General features: G+C 48.0%; 1 protein-coding gene across 8 annotated transcripts in view; it reads left to right on the top strand.

The window, feature by feature from the left end:
* vir (VIR_N domain-containing protein) overlaps nt 1-21,769 on the top strand; it is a 431,173-nt gene that overhangs the window by 110,503 nt on the left and 298,901 nt on the right. For 7 of the 8 annotated variants that reach the window (XR_012887826.1, XM_075881178.1, XM_075881177.1 and 4 more), the window contains one exon: nt 7,336-7,449. The exons of the other annotated variant lie outside the window; for it this stretch is intronic. Coding sequence is in view for 6 of the 7 variants with exons in the window: in XM_075881178.1 (XP_075737293.1) it covers nt 7,336-7,449 (114 nt within the window). In the remaining variant the exon portion in view is untranslated. The remainder of the gene's footprint in view (nt 1-7,335; nt 7,450-21,769) is intronic. 8 annotated transcript variants of the gene reach the window in all.

Here is a 21,769-nt window from a genome sequence, read left to right as displayed (position 1 = left end):
GGGATCTATTCCAATTTAGACAGAGCGCGTTCGGTTACGCGAAAAAAAGTAGTAAGTTGTGACGTCATGGCGTGCTTGATCACGTCGGCGCACACAACCCGCCAGCACATTCCCACCGTAAAAAAGAAACTAAGTGGACGAAATGTACGGTAACAGGACTCTTAAACAAACTTGAAACGTGTGAATGTGCATATGAACGTGTTGAGATCTTTGAAGAGCAATGCAGAGAATGCGTACAGACCTTTCAAGATGTTGTGATCGGCCTCCCTGGCTTGGCGACGCTTGGATGCATGTGACATTGCGGCTGAGCCTACCCTGATTTTTCCTGAGTCAGAGCTCCCAGAGACGTGCCAAAAGCGCCGACAACATGAAAGTCATTCTTCGAACTCTGCAGTGCAGTCGTCACCCCTCTTAGAACCATTTGAACATGCTCGACTGTCTGACGGCCTAAGAAGGGCCGTTTGCAGTCAAAATGGTCATCTCTGTGCAGCTCTTTGTCGGAGTGCAGGGTACAATAAGCCAAGTGTCTGGGATCCGTATTTGGCTGTCATTTCCCACGTTCTCCGTGGCACCTTCATGCCGTCGTTTCCATAAACCATGGTCTGCCCGGCGCCGCACCCTCATCACTGCAACGGACTACAGAGTATGTAGGACTCAACGTCTTGATGCTACGCTGTGTCATGCGCCTGGTGCATTGTGCAGTGTTTTCTCCCTCGCCATGAGACGAACTGGGCATGCCTTTCTTCCCTCTTTCCTGGGTTGGGAAGGAGGTGGTGTTTCACCTTCCCATTTTGGTGGCGGAGGTGAAAACGGAATTTTCATTGGACTGCCCTGGCCTTCGTTGTTTTTCCTGCAGGGAATCCTGGGAAAACCAAGGCATAAAATGTGAGCGCCGAGACGCTTAATAAGCTTCAAAAAGCTCCCATCAAGCTTCCATCGAGAGCTTCCATGGTGCTACCCCCATCATGTAATCAGGCTACATTAAAAATGTAAATATTGTAAGTAAAATTTACAGTTCACAGCTCTGGGGTACTCTCCTCGACGACATCTCCCCTGAGACTTTGGCTGGCTCCGGTCCTCTAGGCAGACCCCGGTCTATATCAAGGAGCATCAGGTGGGCGGCCGAGTTAAACCTAATTCATGGGCTAACATGATTAGAGTCTATGCACAGCCCCAGAGATGTGCGTCTAAAAGTGGATCCCTGGGGACAGCTATCGTTGTGGCGAAACGCATTTTGTCTTTCTCATTTGTATCGAGTGTTGTGAAAGCTGCGTGGCGTCGAAATGATGTTATGTAAAAAAGACCGGAAATATGCAGCGTGCTCCAGCCAATCAGCGGAGACTGAAGTCCAACGATTGGACACCTCGAGAATAGGTCTCTTGGTGTCATTTGGGATTTCAGTAAATAGTAGCACTTAAACATGGATTGCTGACAATTGAAATTATGCCTATAATTTGTGGGGTCTCGATTTGGCGAGCGAGACTTCCGCCGTGCTCTTGGAGTGATTGGACACAGCAGACACGGTCGGTACAAACCAAATAACATACTGTCATGACCAAGAAAGACAGACGCTGGCGCTTCGGTGCGCGGGTAGCTAGAGCAAAGAAGAGAAGAACGAGGTCAGTATAAGAACAGCTAGCCCAGGATCGGGTGTTGTCTCTTGTTTTCTGTCTCGCTCATCACAATGGCGCAGTCGATGAAGAAGAAGTCTTACGTCCCGGCTTCGTCATCCAGGACAGCCGTGATAAGCGCCGCTTGAGGACGGCGTCAAGGACTCCTCGGCGGCTACAGTACACGTTACCGGTACCATTTTACAATGGACACCGTCCACGCGTCCTTGGCTATGGATTCTGCCGTCAACGCAAGCCGACAAGTGAACCCTCTGCAGAAAGCCACCGGTACGTGTCTTCATGGTTCGTCGGCAGCGCGAGCTTCCCCATCAAGGAACGCCGCTCACACGTCTTTGGCGATGGAGTCAACAACCCGGCCGCCGCTTCAGCTGCCCATCGGACCATCAGGGGACAGTGTCCATGCCTCCTCTGTGGTAACAGGGCATCACCCAATGGACACTATGCTACCACTTCGCGGCCGTAATACGCACGGGCTCCTGTCCTTTGGGAATGCTGTTCAATCTTCCCACGGCCTGCATTCTCTGTCCAGTACTCTTCCAACACATGAGCCGCCAAGAAACGCTGTTCATGCTTCCTTGGACGTGCGTGTCATCACCGTGAGTACTACTAGAACCACGTACTTCACGGACGCGAACCAAAGCAGCTCAGAAGCCTCGTGCGACAGTGCCATGAAGCTGCGGCGTACCATCGCACTGCTCCGCGCCGAGACTAACAAACTGACAGCGTTGATCGCCGAGCGAGCTCCTACAATGTTGCCAGCGTTGTGTGACATTAACGCAGTGTTGGATGTAGCTGCCTCATACGACCTTGAGGCAAGCACACCGGAGCAATGCAGGGAGCTTCAGTCTTCTCTGATCGAGCTCTCACACCAGCTCAACTGCTTCGCGTCGGTGATCTCTGCGTTGCCACCTCACAATCACCAGCCGTCTGTGAACTACCGTAATTCCACGGGGTCCGGAACGACGCCGACAGCTGGGTGGCAACCGTCAACGCGATAGCAATGCGCGAGGCCTGGACGGAATCTCGGAAATGGACCGTGGCTGTAGACCGTCTTCGGGAAGGTGCAGCGACGTGGCACCGGTATGAAGGCTGGAAGCAGCAGTCATGGGCGGAATGGAGCTGCAAGCTCATAGCTGCTCTTGGTCATAATCCTTACCACCTCTCCACCACCACCCCCGTCCAACTTGACCTGTATCGAGGAGCAAGCTCCAGAGACTTTTCACCTCGAGGCTGCAGCTGTGCGCTGCAGCTTACCACACAAGAAGTTAGACACTTTGTCGATACCCGAAGCAAGCTCACTGCGGCCTGAGGCTGCTACCGTAGTCGGACCTTTTGAAAAGCGTTGCTCCAACGAAACAGCCGCAGAGAATCATCTCGACTGTGCTGCATTGCCCTTCACCGACGCACCCCCATTCGCACACCGAGCTGAAGTGGAGCAACACCTCGAAGGTTCCTCGGAGCCCTTCAGCCGCACGACAGAAAGCTTCTCCGCCTGTCCTACGAATGACGTCAGACGCAGGTGCGACACGCCACTGCTGCTCTTAGTACCCGCGCCGGTACGCGACGCCATCATGTCAGTGGAAGAGGCTAATACCAGTCCTCATACAGCTCAGTTAGAGAAGCCAGCCCCAATACCACCTTTACTGAGGCAAGTGGAGACACCAGCATCGCCTATGCTTGAGCTGCCTACGGTCATGGCGCCGGTAGAGCCCAAGATAACCACTGCTAGTCTCACTGACCAATATCATGAGGAGAAAGTTGGCGCTCAAGATGCAGACAGCAGCCGATACGATGACAGCTTCCCAAAATGTCCTGCCGCAGATGCCAAAACCAGCCGTAAATTATGTTCTCTGCCACACATCTCAGAAGTTGCGTACCCATTCTCGACACAAGCCAGGTACCCAGCACGTCTTTTGGGATACTCTTTTGGCTATTCTCGTCCGGAGTTCAACGTCAGCCGCTGATTTTACAGCCCGTCCGAAGCGCGCTGTCAGGTGCATGTTTAGCTGCTTCCCACAGAGAGTCTGCACGGCCGAGACCGACCACAACGATGCAGCCAGTCTCGACCTCCCGATAGACTTGGGGAAGACTCTGGCACCCATTTTCAGCGTGGCCAAGGCAGACCTCCAAGATGCAGTCAGTATATCGACCGCCAGATCTACCTTTGGTATACCGGGACCAAATCGCGGCACGGCCGAAAGCGTCGGCCGCAACGGGGCAGCCAGTACCGGCCGCCTGAGTCCACAGCACTTTTTCAAGAAACATCGTGGCGTGCAAAAAAGTGACCCGCTCGAGGCAGCCAGTGCCGTCCACCAGAGACGCTTCCCCCAGACCGTCGCTCCATGTTGCATTGTGGTCCGGGCTGACCACCACGATGCAGCCAAGCCCACCCACCAGAAACTTCGGCATGCGGGTAGCTAGAGCAGAGAAGAGAAGAAGGATTTCAGAATAAGAACAGCTGGCCCAGGATCGGGTGTTGTCTCTTGTTCTCTGTCTTGCTCATCACAATACATACATTTAACTAATTTACAACGACGATATCGTCCGCCGAATGATACATAAATCATAATTAACACACTATCATACAAACAACATAACGCAGTAACACACTAAACACACAATACGACAAACACGCTAACACACCCCAAGGCGGCGTCGCCAATGCTTGACTTACCACGAGGGCCCCTGACGCGCAGGCCCGCGGTGCCTCGCGTCGAGGACCCACGCTAGAGACAACTGTTCGCGGCAACCGCCACGCAAAAAAGAGGCTCGCTCCACTCTCGCCCGCCACCTTAGCGCCGGCGGTGACCCTTGACGGAAGGCCTGCCTTCCGTCAGGGGTCACCGCCGGCGCTACCACTCTACCAACAGTGGTACTCAACGCGAACACGCTATCTATCGTCCAGCGGTTGTCACCCCCGAAATATGGCTTCTGTGCAAGACACGTGCGCCCCGCGGCGCAAACAACTTTACAAGGCATGTCAGCACTCCCACAAATTAAGCTCTATTTTCTGACAGGCAGTGGGTTGTTGACGTTCGACAGAGTAAAGGAAGCTTTAATGGTAAGATTAATTGCAGCGTGTAGTTTGCAGGGGTGTTCATGTGTTTGTCTGGCCTAACTATGTTTCTTTTATTTTTTAAGTTAAGTTCATGGCTTCATGAAGGAAAGATATAATTGAATGTATGCATTAAATTTATATATGGTATATTTACTGTAAGGCCAAAATGTGATGACAGGCTCAACATTGATATTAAGTTTAGTGAATGATTATTAAAATGTACAAATGGAGAAATCAATGGCTACAAGTGTAGAGATTGGTTTGCGAGACGCTTACCCCACAAGTGCGACTGAGAAGGGACGGGATGTACTTCACCGTCTTCGCGCACTAAGAAGCTGCGGCTGATTTCCTCGATTCTCCCACACTAAGAAGAAAAGGCACTTGAGGTAAATTGTCAACAAACATAATTTCATTAACCCGAGATGCAGCAGAGAGCGACAACCATGAGCTTGCAGTCTATGCAGGGAAACTCAACTGATCAAATACGCTAGTAGTTGGCGCTATGACTATAAGACCAAGGGCTGCAATTGAGTGCACGCTTGAGAAACCACGTGCCAGAGAAGTGGGTCAACCTCTTGTACAGGGCTGAGAGGATCTGACATGGCGAGCCAGCGCCAGCAAGAAGCAAGCTCATGTGAAGAGGGTGCTGTAACTAACAGCCAGTCAGAACTGGCATGGACTAGTGACATGCGCTAGCATGCCGGATGCCGAGCAGCAGGAAGGAGGCGACGCATGGCTTGCACTAGACAAAAAGGCCTGGCGTCGTAGCCACGGTTGCCGTGTTGCCTGCCGATCAACAGCGCTTCCCGATGCTCAAATCGCGTGTGGTTGGCACACACGCTATTTTACAAATGTGGCACCAGAGGGGAGGGTACTCTTTATTCTCATACCTGAAGAAAGCTTTATGGTTACTTGTGAGTGACAATAAAATAGTTGAGGTTTAATTGCCATATTTACTCGTGCAATGAATACACTTGTATAACAAAGGCACCCCCAACTTCAGTTGTCAAAATTAGGATTTTTTTTTGTATTTTGTGGTTAATCTTGTTATCGATGGTTTGTTTTAATGCGTCTGTGGTAGCTTGCTGCAATGTTGGTACTTGCTGCTTTGTCAACGGCGGTGGCGCGTTCGGTGTGCAGGGTTGCCATGGAGTTGGCCAAGTGCGTCGTAGCGGACGCTTCTAGGCGTCCTTCGAGATCAAAGCAGATCCCACTGTTGCAGTTAAATGATTGCAAGAAAATAAAGCCGCAAAATGTTTTAATGGGGTGCGTAGGTGGCGCGGGGACAGCTTGCAGAAGTTAGTGCTATCAACCACCGAAGATGAGTGAAGTGCAACAAAGAAGTTGTTTCTAAACAGTGTATGTGTATGCCGATCGCGAAAGGCTAAGCGACCTAACATTGTTTTGCATTACTGTATTTTATTGCTCATCCCGAAAAAGTTTTCATAAAATTTGCCCCAAATAATAAATACACCCCCAACTTTGCTTAGATTTTTCGGGAAAAAAAAGTGCATTCATTACACGAGTATATACAGTATCTATGGCTACTGCCCAGGTAATTGTGGATTATCAAACCTACTGTATGCTGTGCAGAATGGCTGATATTAGGTTTGACAGTGCACAAGCCTCTAGCATTCCTTCCCATCAGAATGGAATGGCCATGGCTGGGATCCAATGTGCATATTTTGGGTCAGTTGCTGAGCACTGTAACTAATAAGCCCCATGGCGCCCTTATCTCATCTTTATGCTGGTGCAGAGGGATGTCATATGTGCTCATAAATTTCCCATGGTGACAACACTGTAATTACCACCAAATAAGCTTCCTTCTGTGCATTGTGGGGATTCCTCAATCTCCTTCATTGTTTGCATATGCATAATTTATGCACTAAACATTTTTCGCATATGCTCGTACCCCCTTGCTGCATAAAAATTGTCCAGTGACCTATGTCATTATGTACTTTTTAGGGTGTTTTGTTTATAGGCGCTGCAACACCTTTTTAAGTAGCCATAGAAGGGATTCACTGCAGGAACTTATTGCCAGAGGAATTCATCGCAGCAAATACTTTTTTCAATGTGCGCAATATGAGCGTAGTTACAAAAAAATTTGTCGCATGCTGTAATTGCATTCTCTTTACTCTCGTCCCGAAGAAAGCCCTGGAAGCTGAGCAGGGAGCGATGGCACGGGGAAAAAAAGATACGACCATGCACCTCGCGACCTTGAGCACTATTTTTTTTTCTTCGAGTACGTTGCTTTTTAGTGCGATCGCGCATGCATGTGTGGACAAGTTGCGGCCTCCCGCGACTTGCCGTGCTTCCAGTGATGGCCGTGCGCGCCACACTCAAATCAGCCGATAGCTGATGCAATGGCTCTGATGACCGATTTTTGATCTTGTCTCGTCATTTGTTGAAAGAAGAGAAAGCAATTTTTAGCTGACTTTGAGAATTTACTCTGAATTCTAGGCTGTGCCATAATATTTGGCTCGCATGTTCTCGAGAGGCTCGACTACCAGTCGGCAGCATTTTCTGACCATGCTCAAAAAGTATTGCAGAGCCCTTTTAGGGATATGCTTTAAGGATATCCTTCAAGGATATGCTTCAAATGTAAAGTGTAGTGGGATAACTAGAAACGTTTGCGTTTCTATGCAGGAGTCTTCTAAGAGGTCATGGGAAACCAGTAAGAGCAGTCATGCACAGAAGAGTGCCCAGCATCAGTCAAAAGGCAGCCAGCACTCACGCTTCCTTTCTCCCCCAGACTCAAAAGTAAGAAAATGTTTTAGTGATGGAACCTCAGGTGTTCAGACCTTATAGTTTCTAACTCCATAAAAATGGTATGGCGCATCAGTTTCTTGAAAGTGCTACACGTGATCAATTATATTATGAATTTTCAAGCTGGGTTCTGTGGAACCCAAGGGTGCCGTGAAGGACATCTTAGGTTTGCCGAGTTCTGGCTGCTCGTTCTGGCTACTCGTTCTGGCTGCTCTCAGAATGCGAGCAGCCAGAACGAGTGCAGCCAGCTTTTGTTTTATCCCCATCAGCTAGTAATTTATTTATTTAGCTGAGAAAATTTGCATAGCATTTTGCACTTAGCAAAGTCTTTGCACGTTGCATTGCATAGCACATCGGGTGTCTATGGGTAACGAGAGACCCACATTGTCTAGTGCACGCCATAAAATTTTTATGATTTGCGAGCCCGTAGTGGCAGGAGACTCAGAGCTGTGGCATTTCTTGTGAGTAACTATTCAAACCAGTTCAAATGACATTAACGGGCACCTTGGCACTTCATTCATGACTCATGGCGTGTTGGTGATCACAAGGTGCAGTTTTAATACAGGTTGATTGGCCAGTGCTCTATGTCAATTTTGTAATTAAAACATGCAATGATTGCTTTGATATGTGCAAGACGTGTTGCTTTGTGTGCTGACTGTAAGCTACATCAGCATTTTGTCATAGCTTTAGGACTGGTGCATATATGATAGAAAAAGTGAGGTCACGTTACAAATCACTGGGGAATTGGTCAACCTTCAGCAGTGGCTGCAAGCCACAATGTGATGATCTTGAAACATTAGTGCATTGGGTACTTTTTTAGCAGTTTTTAAATATATTGTCAAACCATGATACTAAGCTCTTGATGATTCAAACTTTCGGTTTATTCAAACAAATCTTAAATTTTTGGTTGGCTTGCTATGTTTTCAATGTACTAGCCACGTAATTCAAACTGCCCTCTACACAAGTTTGGTTAATTCATACTTTTTTGCTTGTTCAAGCCTAAAAATGTATGCTGCCCGTGTTGCTTCTAACTGAACATTTGCATTATTAGGTCAGTAAAAGTTGCAAGTAAAGCTGATTCTCTGTCTAAATAATGGCCATTCTAACCAAACTGCACACACCAGCAATTGCATGCTGAGGAAGAAAAAACAACTAGAGACCATCTGGTCTTGATCTATCACATGCCAAACACTTTACTTAATGTCGCTTTTGCTGCTTTACATTGGTGTCTTTATCTGACATTATCTGGTGGCGTAACTAAGGGGGCAAAGTGGCGTAACTTGGGGGGGGGGCAAAGGGGTACAACAAGTGCTCCTGGTGCCACTTGGAAGGAGGCGCTAAGGCGAGTCCACTCAACATGCACTTAGGGACTTCCTAAGGACCCAAGCGGGATGCCAGCACCCCGCGTCCTGCGGAAAGATCGCCCCTACAGGTTCAAAATCAGTGAAGGCATGCCACCATGCTGTTTGAACACCCCTTTCCTCACTTTCTCCCCTTGTACCAACCAAAAGGCTAGAGGCTCCCTTGATTAGTTAAATGGTGCTCCTTTCCTTCAACAAACGAAACATAATCTTCTGGGAGCCTGTGGCTCCTTCTCATAAACAAGCCCATAAAAAGCAATAAGATAAACAGGTTGGCATAAGCCTGTTTACACATGAGCATATAATTATGAACGTACGTATCCTGGGTAGTGGACAGAAACTTTTTCTGGACTTTTTTTTATTGGTGATCTGTCATATGTTTTTTATTTGTGCGTATGTATATACACATACAAATGTGATAATATCGGCGCAGTGGGAGGTGGAACCTCTCTAGCCTTTTTCTAGCTTTGCCACTGAACTAATCTCTTTTGAAATGTTTTTCTTCTGGTTTGGCCCAAAACATCTTGGTTCTTTCACGTGTATATAACCCTAGTGATAATTGGAAAGGGAAAGCCATAGAGTTTCACAGGGAGAGCGCTGTCTTCGTTCTTGTGGCTGAAGAGTTGCGATTGAAAGCTCTTTACTAATTCATCAAACATGTCAACCTTCAAGCGAGTTTTCATGGGTAGACGTCGAAATAAAAGAACGATATGATAAAACTAAGGACGGTCTTTCTTGCAAGGCTTCATTCGGATCCTTTTCAAATGACAAGCTTCTTCACAGACTGCTTTTTTTCATCAAATTGCGTCGCCACCCCTCGTATTTCTCTGTGTATCGGTACCTTCCCCACGACATTCTCCTCGATCAGCGTGCATAGGATGGGGTCGATTATAAGGGATGACGTGCCCGAAGTAATTCTTTTTTAGAAGACATTGAGGGGTTTGCATCTTCTGATGAAGATGGAGGTGTCACGTGAGAAGGCAATGCCACTCACTAATTTGTATTCTTTGTCCGCAGATAAAGTCGCCTTTTCAGAAGTTCTTCCAGCTCATTGTTCCTTCTAAACTAGCTTTATCAGCCATGTGCCGTGATGTTCGTTATCTTTGAAGTAAAACCGTGAATGTGAAGTAGCACCCTGCTCTTTTGCATGCGCTATGCTCTAATTGTGGCACACAGCCACACCGAAAACATTGGTCACGCTTTCCAAGCTCCTGTTATTTCTAGATGCCAGTGCAAAAGAACTGGTTGTGAAACGAGACTTGACTGAAGGGGTAAACTCGGAGAAAAAACGCACTAACGCCGCTGGCTATGCGTCTTTAGAGCAAGGTTATGTGAAGCAAGATGGCATCACGTGATTATAATGTCATAGCATGTCGACTGCTGGGCCCGTGTTTCCAGTGGTGGGCCTCGTGCAGAATAACACTTAAGATACAGGAAGTAGAGCTGCAACGGCAAATTATCCTGACACCTAGGCGTGGGATCCACACCACCCAGGCTGCTAAATTCTCAAAATAATTTTTTCCTCCTTCTATTATGAATGTGTTCATGTCATTAATGAGGTGAAATGAGCTTTAAAAAGTGGGAAAAATTGTGAGAAACTGAAGGATGTATGCATGTGTACCATCGGCATATAGGCACGCATCAGTTCTATTTGGCAGCACTCTGCATGTTGTTGGGGGTCCGTTCTATGTACGGCTGATGCAGAAGCCTAGGTAATGTTTCAGCCGCACACTGTCGTACTGTGCACGATTAACGTCTCCTATCTGTAGCTTGTCTCATTGCAGCTACACGGGTTCGGGCGACTAAAGCAACAGGCTAGGTCAACAAAACGACGCTTTATTGCTATACGTTAGCAATAGCGCATAAATGGCGCGAGGCAATACTACAGAAACAAGGGTAGATGCTTACTTCTTGGTCGTTGTCGTCCTCGGCTCGCAGGGGTTTGCGGGTTCGACCTCCTCCTTCCAAGGCTGGTGTTAAAGAAAACGTCCGGTTGTCAGCATGCTGGTTTTCTTTACCGCTCCGGTTTCCCTCTCTATGACACGAATACGTTCCCTCGCTGAGAGAGGGGAAACCCATTTCATGCGCCAGGAAAGGGCGATCGCGAGCGCAGGCCACAGGGGTGTTCCATCCCTTTGCAAGAGGCTTTATTGACTCTCAAAGGGACAGTCATGTCTCCGCAACAAGGCTGTAGCGCTGCCCTAAAAGGGAAAGAGAGGCTGGGCGCACGTGCTCCCCCACATCCTCTCCCGCCTCAAGAAGGCCCCCCCGAACGACAGACTGAAATGAGAATATTTCGTTATTCATCATCGAGGAAGGCTAGGACGGTAGGTTTCAATCCGTGCCCTACTGAAGTTGACACTCTGCCATGGGTGCCACCGGTGCCCCCACTTGTCGCCGCTGTATCAAAAGTAGCCACCACCAGTGTTGCCGTGCCCACTTGCATCATGGCCAGTCATCGCCACCGCTGTCACCTCCTCCGCCGTTACTGCCTCTGTGAATCTGGTGCCTGTAGAAATCTGGTCCGGACCATGCCCCGTTGACCCCCACCATTAGGTCGTTGGTCGAGGCTGAGAGTTGCCAGTTGGTGGCGGGTCTTGTTTAGCACTGGCCCAGGCCGCCCTCTTCAGCATGGTCTGGGCTGCCGCATCAGGTCACAGCTCCGCTGGTCTGGCGGGCTCGAGTCTCATCTTCGGTGTGCCACACCATGGCCTCGAAGTAGCGGAGGCCACAAGGGTGTCCGGACAACCATGGCTCGGCTAGGTAGGCTCTTCCTTGTGACAGTGGCTCAGGCGCAGCTTGCTCTCCTGCCTGGCCTGGCGGTTGGTCAACCAGGCGCCTCTTGTGTAAAGTCCCGGTGATGAGGGTGATGGATAGGCTGGAAGTGGCGCTGCTGGTTGGGTGGGGCCACGATGACGACATAGATGGTGTTAGGGGTGATCCAACGAGAGGAGCGGTTTCCTCTCCGAGCTGTTTCGGCGGCACCGCTTTCCCTTTCGACTCTCCGTCTGCTCGGTGAAAGTCGACACAGAAAAAAGGACAGGTTAACAATCGCACATGTGTTGCACGAACCCTTGCACCTCGCGACCAACATATTGTAACGTGGTCTGAAAGAGCGAGAAAGAAGAAGAGGTAGGACGCTCTCAAGCGATGGTGATTCGGCAGTGACGGTAGAGCGCTGACATTTTTCAGTGTAAATAAACCCATCACATCCGTAACAGCTTTGGTGGAGGTGCTGGGTATGCGTTAGGCGACTTCGCGATGACTTCACAAATAGAAGGAGTATGTGACGTCACAATGAAGTCATGTGGCAAAATCGTCGGATCATTAAATATTGCAGTACTCGTGTTGATGCAGGTGACACAAGACGTGGACGCTTGGCTAAAACACTTCGACAGAGTGAGCTGCTACTACGAGTGGGGTGCGACGGCGAAGCTTGTGAACGTAGTATTCTTCCTTGCCAGGGCAGCCTTGCTTTGGTTTGAGAACCATGAACATGTCCTCCCTACCTGGGATATATTTGTTAAGGAACTGCTTTGGGGACACGAGTTCCATAAAAAAAGAAAGCTTAGCAAACGCTGTCACGTAGGGCTCAGTTGCCCGGCGAAACGTGCACGACCTACATTGAAGAAATATTGAAGCTTTGTGGGATTGTGAACACAAATATGTCTGATGAAGACAAAGTCGGTCATTTGTTAAAAGGCATCGCCGAAGACGTATACAATTTTTTGATAACGAAAGAAAACTTGAACACTCCTTCTATTTTCAGGCAGCAGTGTCGCGCATTCGAGGCGTTGAAGACCCGGAAAATTTTACCCAAGTTCGGGCGCTTGGACAATGTTCCCACTGTTGCAAGTATGGACGTCGCCGCCTGCGAGGACATTCTCTTCCTCATACATCGGGTAGCTCGAGAAGAGCTCGTACGACTTCAAGCAGGTGACATTCACCATCGATGCTCATTCGCCGCGTGCCCCAAACCACCTCCCTACTAGATGCGAGAGCGCCACGTTGAAAACCAATCATGCACAGAAACTGCAGATTTCACCCCGCGGCTTTCGTTTTCCCCGACGGGTAACGGCCACCACCAGATGTCATCATCTCAACGTGCCGCTGCGGACCTCCGACCATCATCAACCAGGTTTCTACCAGAAGATTACTATGCGTCAGCACACAAAATGTTCCTGCGGAGCACGACCCGCCTCCGCGTACTTCTGCCACCTCCTGCTAATGTAAGCCGACAAGTCCCCGTTTGCTACACATGTAGTCTCCCAGGGCATATTTCGCACTTCTGTTGCAGACGGCCGCCTGCACCGCCGCCACGTTTTTGGAAGTATCCGGCTCATATGTATGAAACGCCTGTGTCGCCACGTTTTTCGACATACCCGCCTCGTATGCACGAAACCTGGACCTCTCACCTGGTTGACCACCGTCCCCGACAGCAATGGCCTAAAGCGAGTCCCCCGCCTCCGAGCGAAGCCTGATGCCGTCTCCGACATGGTCCCGCCGGTCGCCGTCTCTACGTCGTCTCTACCTTCTCCGCATCAGCTGGGAAACTAACTGGTGCGACCGATGGAGGTGCGGTCGCGGGACGGTCAGTTTCGCCAATTCCTCCTTTTGCTGTGATGTTGATGAACAAAGTACGTGTGTCAATCATGAAAGCCAATCATGAAATCGTGAAATCGTGGCAATCATGAAAGCCGCCGCATCACTCCACCGCAGCCAAGCAGCGGACGATAGCAGGTGTGGTGACGTGTGATGGCACTTTCTAATTGGCTAAGAGCAATCTGACTCATGACGACTTCCATTCAGCACTGAGTCTGGGGTGAGAGAAATTGAGTAAGAGATATTGGATCTCGGCTTTATCTCTACTACTATCGTATCTTTTCTCACCAACCAAAACGACACATTCTTCAATGCCCCTGCTCATTCCACCTCAACTTCATATTTCTCGTTAACGTACCTTGAAGGTCTCTAACTGAATGTGCGTATTGAACGCCCAAGCAGGAGAGTTACACCAGAAAAATCTATACACTCATGTTTTACCCACTATCTCAGTAAGAAGGCAGATCACGAATATCGACCTTACTATCGGCTACGATAAGGCGGTAAGCTACAATGTCAATTCATTTTCTGCTAATGGAGCTCAAGATATTGTGTTTGATGTCTCGTGTGAACATGCTATATTGGCTCCATCAGATGGTTTCAGTATCATATCTGGCTGATTCAGACTTTGAACGGGGCACAAAACACACACAAAAAGGCTAATATGTTTCAAATGCCTAACATTACAATTTGAAATACTTTTCCTCTATCTCATTTATCGGTTATTTTCGTAGGTGATTGAGCAGCGTATTTGTTGCAACAGCATAAACTACCTCCAAAAAAGGCTGAAATCTGGATAGTTCTGAAATATAGTTTCGTTACACTGGAAAGTCCCTAGAGAAAAAAGTGCTTTAGGTAAGTTATGCCTGTGTAGTTCATGATCAGAACTATTAAGAAAGAAAGCCAGGAAGAATAAGAGAGAGTAAGAAAAGTGCGATGAAGACAGTCATGTGCAGGCCGTAGTTCACTGGCGAGAGATCCACGGGCCACATTTTCGAGAGCCCGGGCCTAGAGTGTAGCTGATGGCGAAAATGTGTGACCGGAGAGCGACAGCTCCTTTTGTAATGCGTATGTATCATGTTATAACTTAAATATATAAAACCATTTTTTTTCAGCCATTGTTCACAGTTAAAATTTGCACTGGCGTGCTAATTTTGTGACAACAGGGTTTGCGGGAACGAAGTTTTAAATGCATCATTAGCATTGAAAAAAAGTTAGCGTAGTATGCAGATTTGATGAACGCATTGAATAATGGGGAACAATACTTTTCATGGCCATATAATGAGAACCGTTTACATGCCGACTTCATCGTTTTCTTTGTGTGGTCGTATGTGACTGGCAACGTCCATTTCTTCCTTGACATTTTTTCTAACATTGGGGGCTTCTGGTGTGTCGTACAATGCATGGACGTGCAAGACTACTTTAGTTCACTGTAGTGGACTATCAGCCCAGAGGTCGCTTATTCGCTTGCCCAAAACAGCCAGATGGATTATGAGATGCGAAGCAGCTTATGGCAGAGACTTTGTTGCTCCCTCATTCTCACTGCATCTACACCTCCACTCTTCATGCGTATCCCCTCCCCCTCTCTAACTTCTCCAATGCCCCCCCCCCCCCTCCTTCTCTCGAGTCGGCGGGGAGAAAAACACCGGAGGTACTGGAGCTAAGGTCGAATGACAGTGTCGAGACGATGGTTGTCGAGGCGTTTGAATTCGTCCATAATGTTCTTGTCCATGTTGTTGTTCTTGTGGTGGAAGCGATAGTCACTGGCAGCGTTAGTCAGGTAGAGGCTCTGAATGTTGGTGCACTTGCTGAAGGCGACGTAGATGAGTTTTTGCAGGTGCCGCTCACTATCTATCCGCTGCTTTGCATCCACACATGGTTCCTTTTAGCGAGAGATGGTGTAATTCTTTGTATATAAATGATTTTAATAATAACGAGAACAAAAGCAGCAATAACAGTAAATGTTGATATTAATAATAGTGATATTAATAATAATAATAAGACCACAGATGGCAACTACAACAAGAAACAAGGCGAGCAGTGTCTATGACTACTCATCAAAGAAAGTCGCATGCCACATTTACCTCGAGGTGACTACAAGATAATTGTACGTCCAAGAGGGGGCCTCCACGTCGCTGATCACGTCCGCATAGCGACCAGCGTCTACCAAGCAGCAGCAATCCCGAAAGAAGCTCAAGATGAAGACATGGTTCACCCTAATCTACAACAAAATATCATCCTCGTGAGTACACTTAGAGGCACATGCTGATAAATATCAACGTATAACCCGCATCACGGTTGGCAAAAACACGTATGCCACAACCGCTGTGGACGAAACCACAGTTGTTCAACACGATCATGTATGGCGACAATGTTACTGACATTACTCTGAAAGTATGCACGTGGCCAACGCTTGGCAAGTCAAAGAAGCGCTGGTTTCTGCAAACTCCGTGGAGGAAACCGTGGTAGTTATGATCGTAGATAGCAAAATGACTTAGTTTTGAAGGCACGTAGATTGAAAACAAAACTGCCATTTGACGCAACCGCCGCACAGAAAAAAAGCGGTCGTGGCGACGCGATTGTGATTTAGAGCTCAAAGGGCACGTGAATGACGCACCGGTATATTAAAAGCCGTAAAGACGTAAAAAAGGCTAAAAACGTTTTGGCTTTCCTGCCCAAAAGAATCTAGTAGTGAGTGAAGCTCTGACCCGCGCTTTCGCGGCAGCCAGCTGTGCCGTTCCGTTCGTTCACATAGGAAGGCATACATGAGTTGTTTTGACGAAAAAATCAATTTTTTTTGCTAGTTGTTTTGATGACGCGAAATTTCGGGAGCATTTGCGCTTTCCCTTTGAAACTCTCACCTTAGTGGGAAACCATACCCTCGTGAGTTTGGCCACTCCAAGCCATTATACAGGGGTGCAACAGCTGTGTCAAGTGAGCCAATTTGATACAATTTCCGATTCCTAGTACCGTGAAGTTTCCTGAAACTGCACAACGGTGCGCCAAAATGTCCAGCCAGCCTCAAAGTTTTCAGGTGCGTTTATTTTGGCAAGACATACAGGCCATGTCGGCACCTGCAGTTTCCGCCATCCGTCAAAGCGCGCAGGCCACAGCTATAAGGCTTAGAATCTACTTAAAATAGGACCAGATAAAGCAATAACGCTGGGTGCCGATCGGTTCATTGTCCGCAGAGGATATCTATCTCCGGGATTGGGGAACTTCAAGACAAAAATGTATTGCTGTAGCCACCAACGCTTCGCGGGAAATATAAATTTCTTAGTCTGAAAATGCGACTTGTTAGAAACATAAGTTGGAAGCTCGGCGAGCTGCGAACACCAGCGTTGCTAGCGACCACGTCGATTGCCTTAGTAGTGGCACATAAAACTTTTTTTTTATGTTGCCTTGTTCCGGCCATGTTCCTGACGATAGATATCTGACACCGTCGCTGGTCCAACGGGCGCGCCGTTGTTACTTTACCTGGTCGAACGTGCTTTGCAAGCGAGCCGAAGCAGCACTTAACCCCCTGGTGAAAGAAGAAAAAAAGGTGGGAAGTTGGGGGAAATTGTAGCAGTTAGAAAATTTCTTGGCTTTGGTTCTAACCCATGCAGAGAATGCTGCTTAAGCCACCTTTGTCGCAATACACCTGTCTCGAGCGAAAAAGCATATTGAGATTTGGAAGGGGCTGTTAGTATACTAACTGACGTCTAAATGAGCTACTGCAAATCATATGGAGCGGTGTATGACATTTCTGCTTCTCTAAAAAAAAAAAAAACACTAAATTGTGCGGCAGTTTTTTTCTTTTCGCCACCCCTACTCTTCGGTTTCACGAATCTCCCAAATTTCAAGGTCGCGAGCTTGGAAGATTTATACTTGAATTCGCAGAGTCTGTCAAATGATTTGACAGGTGCAGCAAATGCTAATATGAACTTGATCACTGTTTGCTTAGTGGGGTGGTTCAAAATACTACTTTCATTGAAATAACAGTTCCACAAAGTCGTTTCCCGACACTTCGTGTGGAGCTGCTGCCGGGAAGCGGGACGACAACTCGTGAGATGCGTTGTCTATGTGCTCGTCGTCATCATCTTCATCGGTTTTCGCAAGTTCTGCTGTCTCGAAGCCTGCGTTGCGGAAGCAGTTGACCACTGTGTCCATCTTCACGTTTCGCCAGGCATTGAAGATCTCCGCGAGAGAAAACTTCGTGGAGATTTCCGACTCACTGCTGGGTGTCCTGGCCACTGACAGTTTCACTTTCGCCAGAATCGGTTTTGCCAACGATGTGATAGGGCTGCTTGAATCGGTGAAGCCAACTGCTGTTGTCGGCGAAGTTATTTCACTGAGTGCAGGGGCAAACCATTTGGCCTTGGCAGTCAGCATTGGACCATCAACCAGAATGTTTTTCGCGCGCACTTCTCAAAACGAGGCATATAGTGCCTTTTCTATATTCCCGTGGGCAGAAGCACGAATATGACAGGCTCCTGACGTTTGCTGCTCCGCGACCTATGCCTTGATATCTGCCTTGTTTGTCAACAAAGTACTCGGAGTGCTCCGTGGTATCCCGAAGTCGTCTGCAACGGTCGAATAGTTTTCCCTGCCTTGACACGCTGAATAGCCTTCAACTTCATCGCAAAGTCAAGGGTCTTGCACTTCTTGACGCTGGCCATAGCTGCACAAGAAATCGACGATTCAAGGAGTCCGCAGTGACTTTGCACACAACGCACGCAAAAAAGAAATGCTGCACATGCGGCGGTACGTAGGCAACACGACAGCGGAAGCAACAAAGCGCTCGGGAGGTGATGGCCACCTGCGAGGGCTACAGCAAAAGGCACGAGCTGTGGTTGGCTGATCAAAACTCGCAAAACAGCAAAAATAAATAAAAGAAAAGGCGAAAGGAGAAGGACGGCGGTCCTTTGTGCCTGCTCTCTAAGCCGACAGGTACACGGCCGAAGCATGAGAGAGAGAAAGAGAAATGAAAAAAGAAAAAACGTTCTGCTAGTTAGAAATTGTGCTGTCCGAGCCCTCTCGTCCGTACCTTTTTTAGAGCATTTCGGGTTTTGGCGGAGGAGTGGCGCCGCATGGAGATCGCCAGGCGCTGCGAGTGCCAAAGCGCGCCTTGCGCACCGTTAAGCTCGCGCAGTATTCAATATATATGGAGGTGGGTAAAAATACCATTTGATATGGACACGCGAATTTCTATACTTTCAATTTCAAGAGGATAATTAATGAGTTCGATATATCCAAAAATTCAATATATGTGGGTTCGATATAACCGTGTTTAGCTGTATAGATATATATATTTCTCACGTACAATCTGTACGGCCCCCCTTACACAATGCCCCTCGAGGGCTCTGTAAGGTACTATAAATAAACAATAAATATAACAAGTGATACTTTTGGAGCAATAAAGCTGCAACGTTAAAACTTTTTGTAAAAGTATAAAGACAAAAAATTTGTAGTGCAACTCAAACGAACAACCTCACTGCTCTGAACGTGATGCACTTGCCCACTGTGCCATAGCCGCCCTTTGGTGCAGTAAGTTCACCAAGGCGGTTTTGTATTGCTTTCACGCTGGACGTAACTTTAAGATGTGTTATTTTTATGTCTTTACGTAACTCTAATGGCTTCTATCATAATGTGAAGGCATAGTGCTACACTCTATACTGAGTAATGTGAACTGCGAAAGTGTTTAGGAGCGCACTCTCGGACATTGTTTATCGTCTTTTGAGATATAGCGAGTAAAGTAGATTTGCTAAAGAGGCAATCTTTACAGCATGAGACTGTGTTCAGTACAAATGGTTTGACCAATTTATGACTTTCATGCATGTTGACCAAATTTGAGCCGTACTCTCGGAAGAATTTTTCAGTCCGCTGTTGTGGAGCAGATGTTACGGTGTTCCGCTGCTGAGCCGAACATCGCGGGTTCGATCCTGTCCGTGGGGTCCCATTTCAGTACAAGTAAAATGCCAGAGGTCTGTGTTCTGCGCATTGTGCTAAACACCAATTCGATATTTCCGAAGCCCTCCACTGCGGTGTCTCTCATGAACATACCGTGGCTTTGGGACGTAAAAAACTAGATATGTTCATATGGAACGATGTTATAGACGTTATCGGGGGTAGAAGGGGCATGTCAGCATTGTTCGGAGGTGTGCTGGTATTTCAGGCCACCGCAGGGTAGCGCGCCTGTTGCTATTGAGATCTGTTGAGAGCACCCCTGAGCACCCGCCGTCCGCCGGTGCCCTGTATTTCGTCGCTTGCAGACAGGTATGGGCACGAGTTGTAATAATGTCTGCAGTAGTGGGCTGGTTTGAACCCTTTTCGGTTCGGTACATACTGACGTGGCTATGCCACGGTGATTTTTAAATAGCAAAAATCCTCCTTTGCACCTTCGGCCCACAAACGGGATAATAAGGCTGTTCGCTGTTCCTGCCAACGATTAACGGTGCAGGGCCTTTGCCTGGCTGACAAGCCACTGGAGAAGAACTGCGTTATGTGCGAAGCTCATTTAGATGAGAGATTCACCATCCGTGTGTATACAAGCATGTCATCAATGGTGAATCTGAGGAAGCCCTCCGTGATTGCCCTACACTGACAAACGAATGCGATTCCTACGATATTTACAAATGTGCCTGCTTACATCTCAAAGAACCCTGCCTCCTAAAAGAAAGACGGTGTCTTACGACAGAAGTGTGACTTCTAAGTTAAAAAAGGTCGACTCTATTAACGAGGAACTGCACCGTGGTGAAACGGACGTTCCACAAGTGTAACCAGCACTTCACCTGACGGCGGCAAGCTGTCTTAATCTCCTGCTTTATGCAGGCTGGCGAAAAACTTTTTTCATCTCCTGCTCTAGCCTAAACGCGAAAACGGTATCCTCTGAGCGGAAAATTTCAAATTGAAAGGCGAGGCTCCACGATTGCAACCTTCGCTGCGACAGGTGACGCTGCTGCCACCTTTGTCGTTTCGGTCCTCGACTTCCACGTGACCCGAGACGACGCTGATTAATGGCAGCTACAATTTCTTGGAAGGCATTATACAAGATGATTCTTCAAGTAGGTACTAGGAGAAACGCATCATCCCAAATGACACGGATGTTGTAGCGCTCTCACTGTGTGTGTCAATTGTTGGAATCGCAGTGCGCTTTGAAAAAAGTCGCAGTTTGCCGCAAAGGTGAATCAATGAATGCGAGAGCAAAAAATTGGAAGGTCACGCGAGGAATGACAAGCAGATCGAAACTTGTCCCACGTTTTTCACGCACAAATGATGCATGAATGGTACTTACAGGTCCAGATGAACGCGAATAAGCGTGTCAGTTGTTACTTTGCTGCGTCTGAAAAGCGCGCCCTTTTCACAAACGGAGACTGTGCAATGATTGCACTGACCTTTGTGCACCCAGTAACTACCACAGAAACATTCTAGTGAAAGCCCAATACCAGCCAAGACGTATGATCGTCCTCACCGCGAGATAAGGGTGCGTGAGCTAGCATCCATCTTCTCCACTCTGAGAGGCAAAAGTACACGTGGGAGATGAGAACACGCGCTGCCGTAGGCTCATTGTGCCATTTTGCTGGTAATGCTGAAAACATGATAGTTGCCCCCCCCCCTCCCCGAGATGCCCATCACCAGCAATAAGTGGTAGATAGCTTGCCATTTGAGCGTTGAAGGACAAGCTTCTCCGTGGCTCAGTGGTTAATGCCTCGCACTCACGTTTCAGAGGTCCCGTTCAATTCCACACAGCGGAATGTTTTTCAGGATTTTTTTTTTCTTTCTTGCATTCTCATATATATAGATACGTATACATATACGATGAGTGACGGCGAAGACAATGCCGGCGGCAAAATCCAGCGCAGAGTGCCCGTATAATTGCTAGCACTATAACAACTCGTGTTTGTCTTCACACATGAACAGACGGGACAGCGCAGCTGGCTGCCGTGAAAGTGAAGGTCAAAGCTTTGGCTTTGTTCGCAACTAGCTTCTTTGGACAGAAACGCCACAACGCTTCTAGCCGTTTTTACATCTTTACCGTCTTTAATCCTACCGCTGCATCAGCGACGTGCCCTCGGAGCTCAACAATCGCTATCGCATTGCCACGACCGCGGTTTTGTGCCAGTGGTTGCGGCAAACGGTAGTTTTGTTTTCAATCCACATGACTTCAAAACTAAGTCGTTTTATGTATCTATGGTCGTAACTGCTGTGGTTTTGTTCACAGTTTGCGAAAAGCAGCGTTGCTTTGACTGGTCGAGCATTGGCCGCACGCACACGTTTGGAATTCTGTCAGTTACGTCGTCTTACTGGGTGCACAAAGGTCAGTGCAATCATTGCACAGTCTCCGTTTGTGAAAAGGGTGCGCTTTTCAG

The sequence above is a fragment of the Rhipicephalus microplus genome, chromosome X, assembly GCF_043290135.1.
Source record: "Rhipicephalus microplus isolate Deutch F79 chromosome X, USDA_Rmic, whole genome shotgun sequence".
Lineage (NCBI taxonomy): Eukaryota > Metazoa > Arthropoda > Arachnida > Ixodida > Ixodidae > Rhipicephalus > Rhipicephalus microplus.
This window is presented reverse-complemented; position numbering and strand designations above follow the sequence as displayed.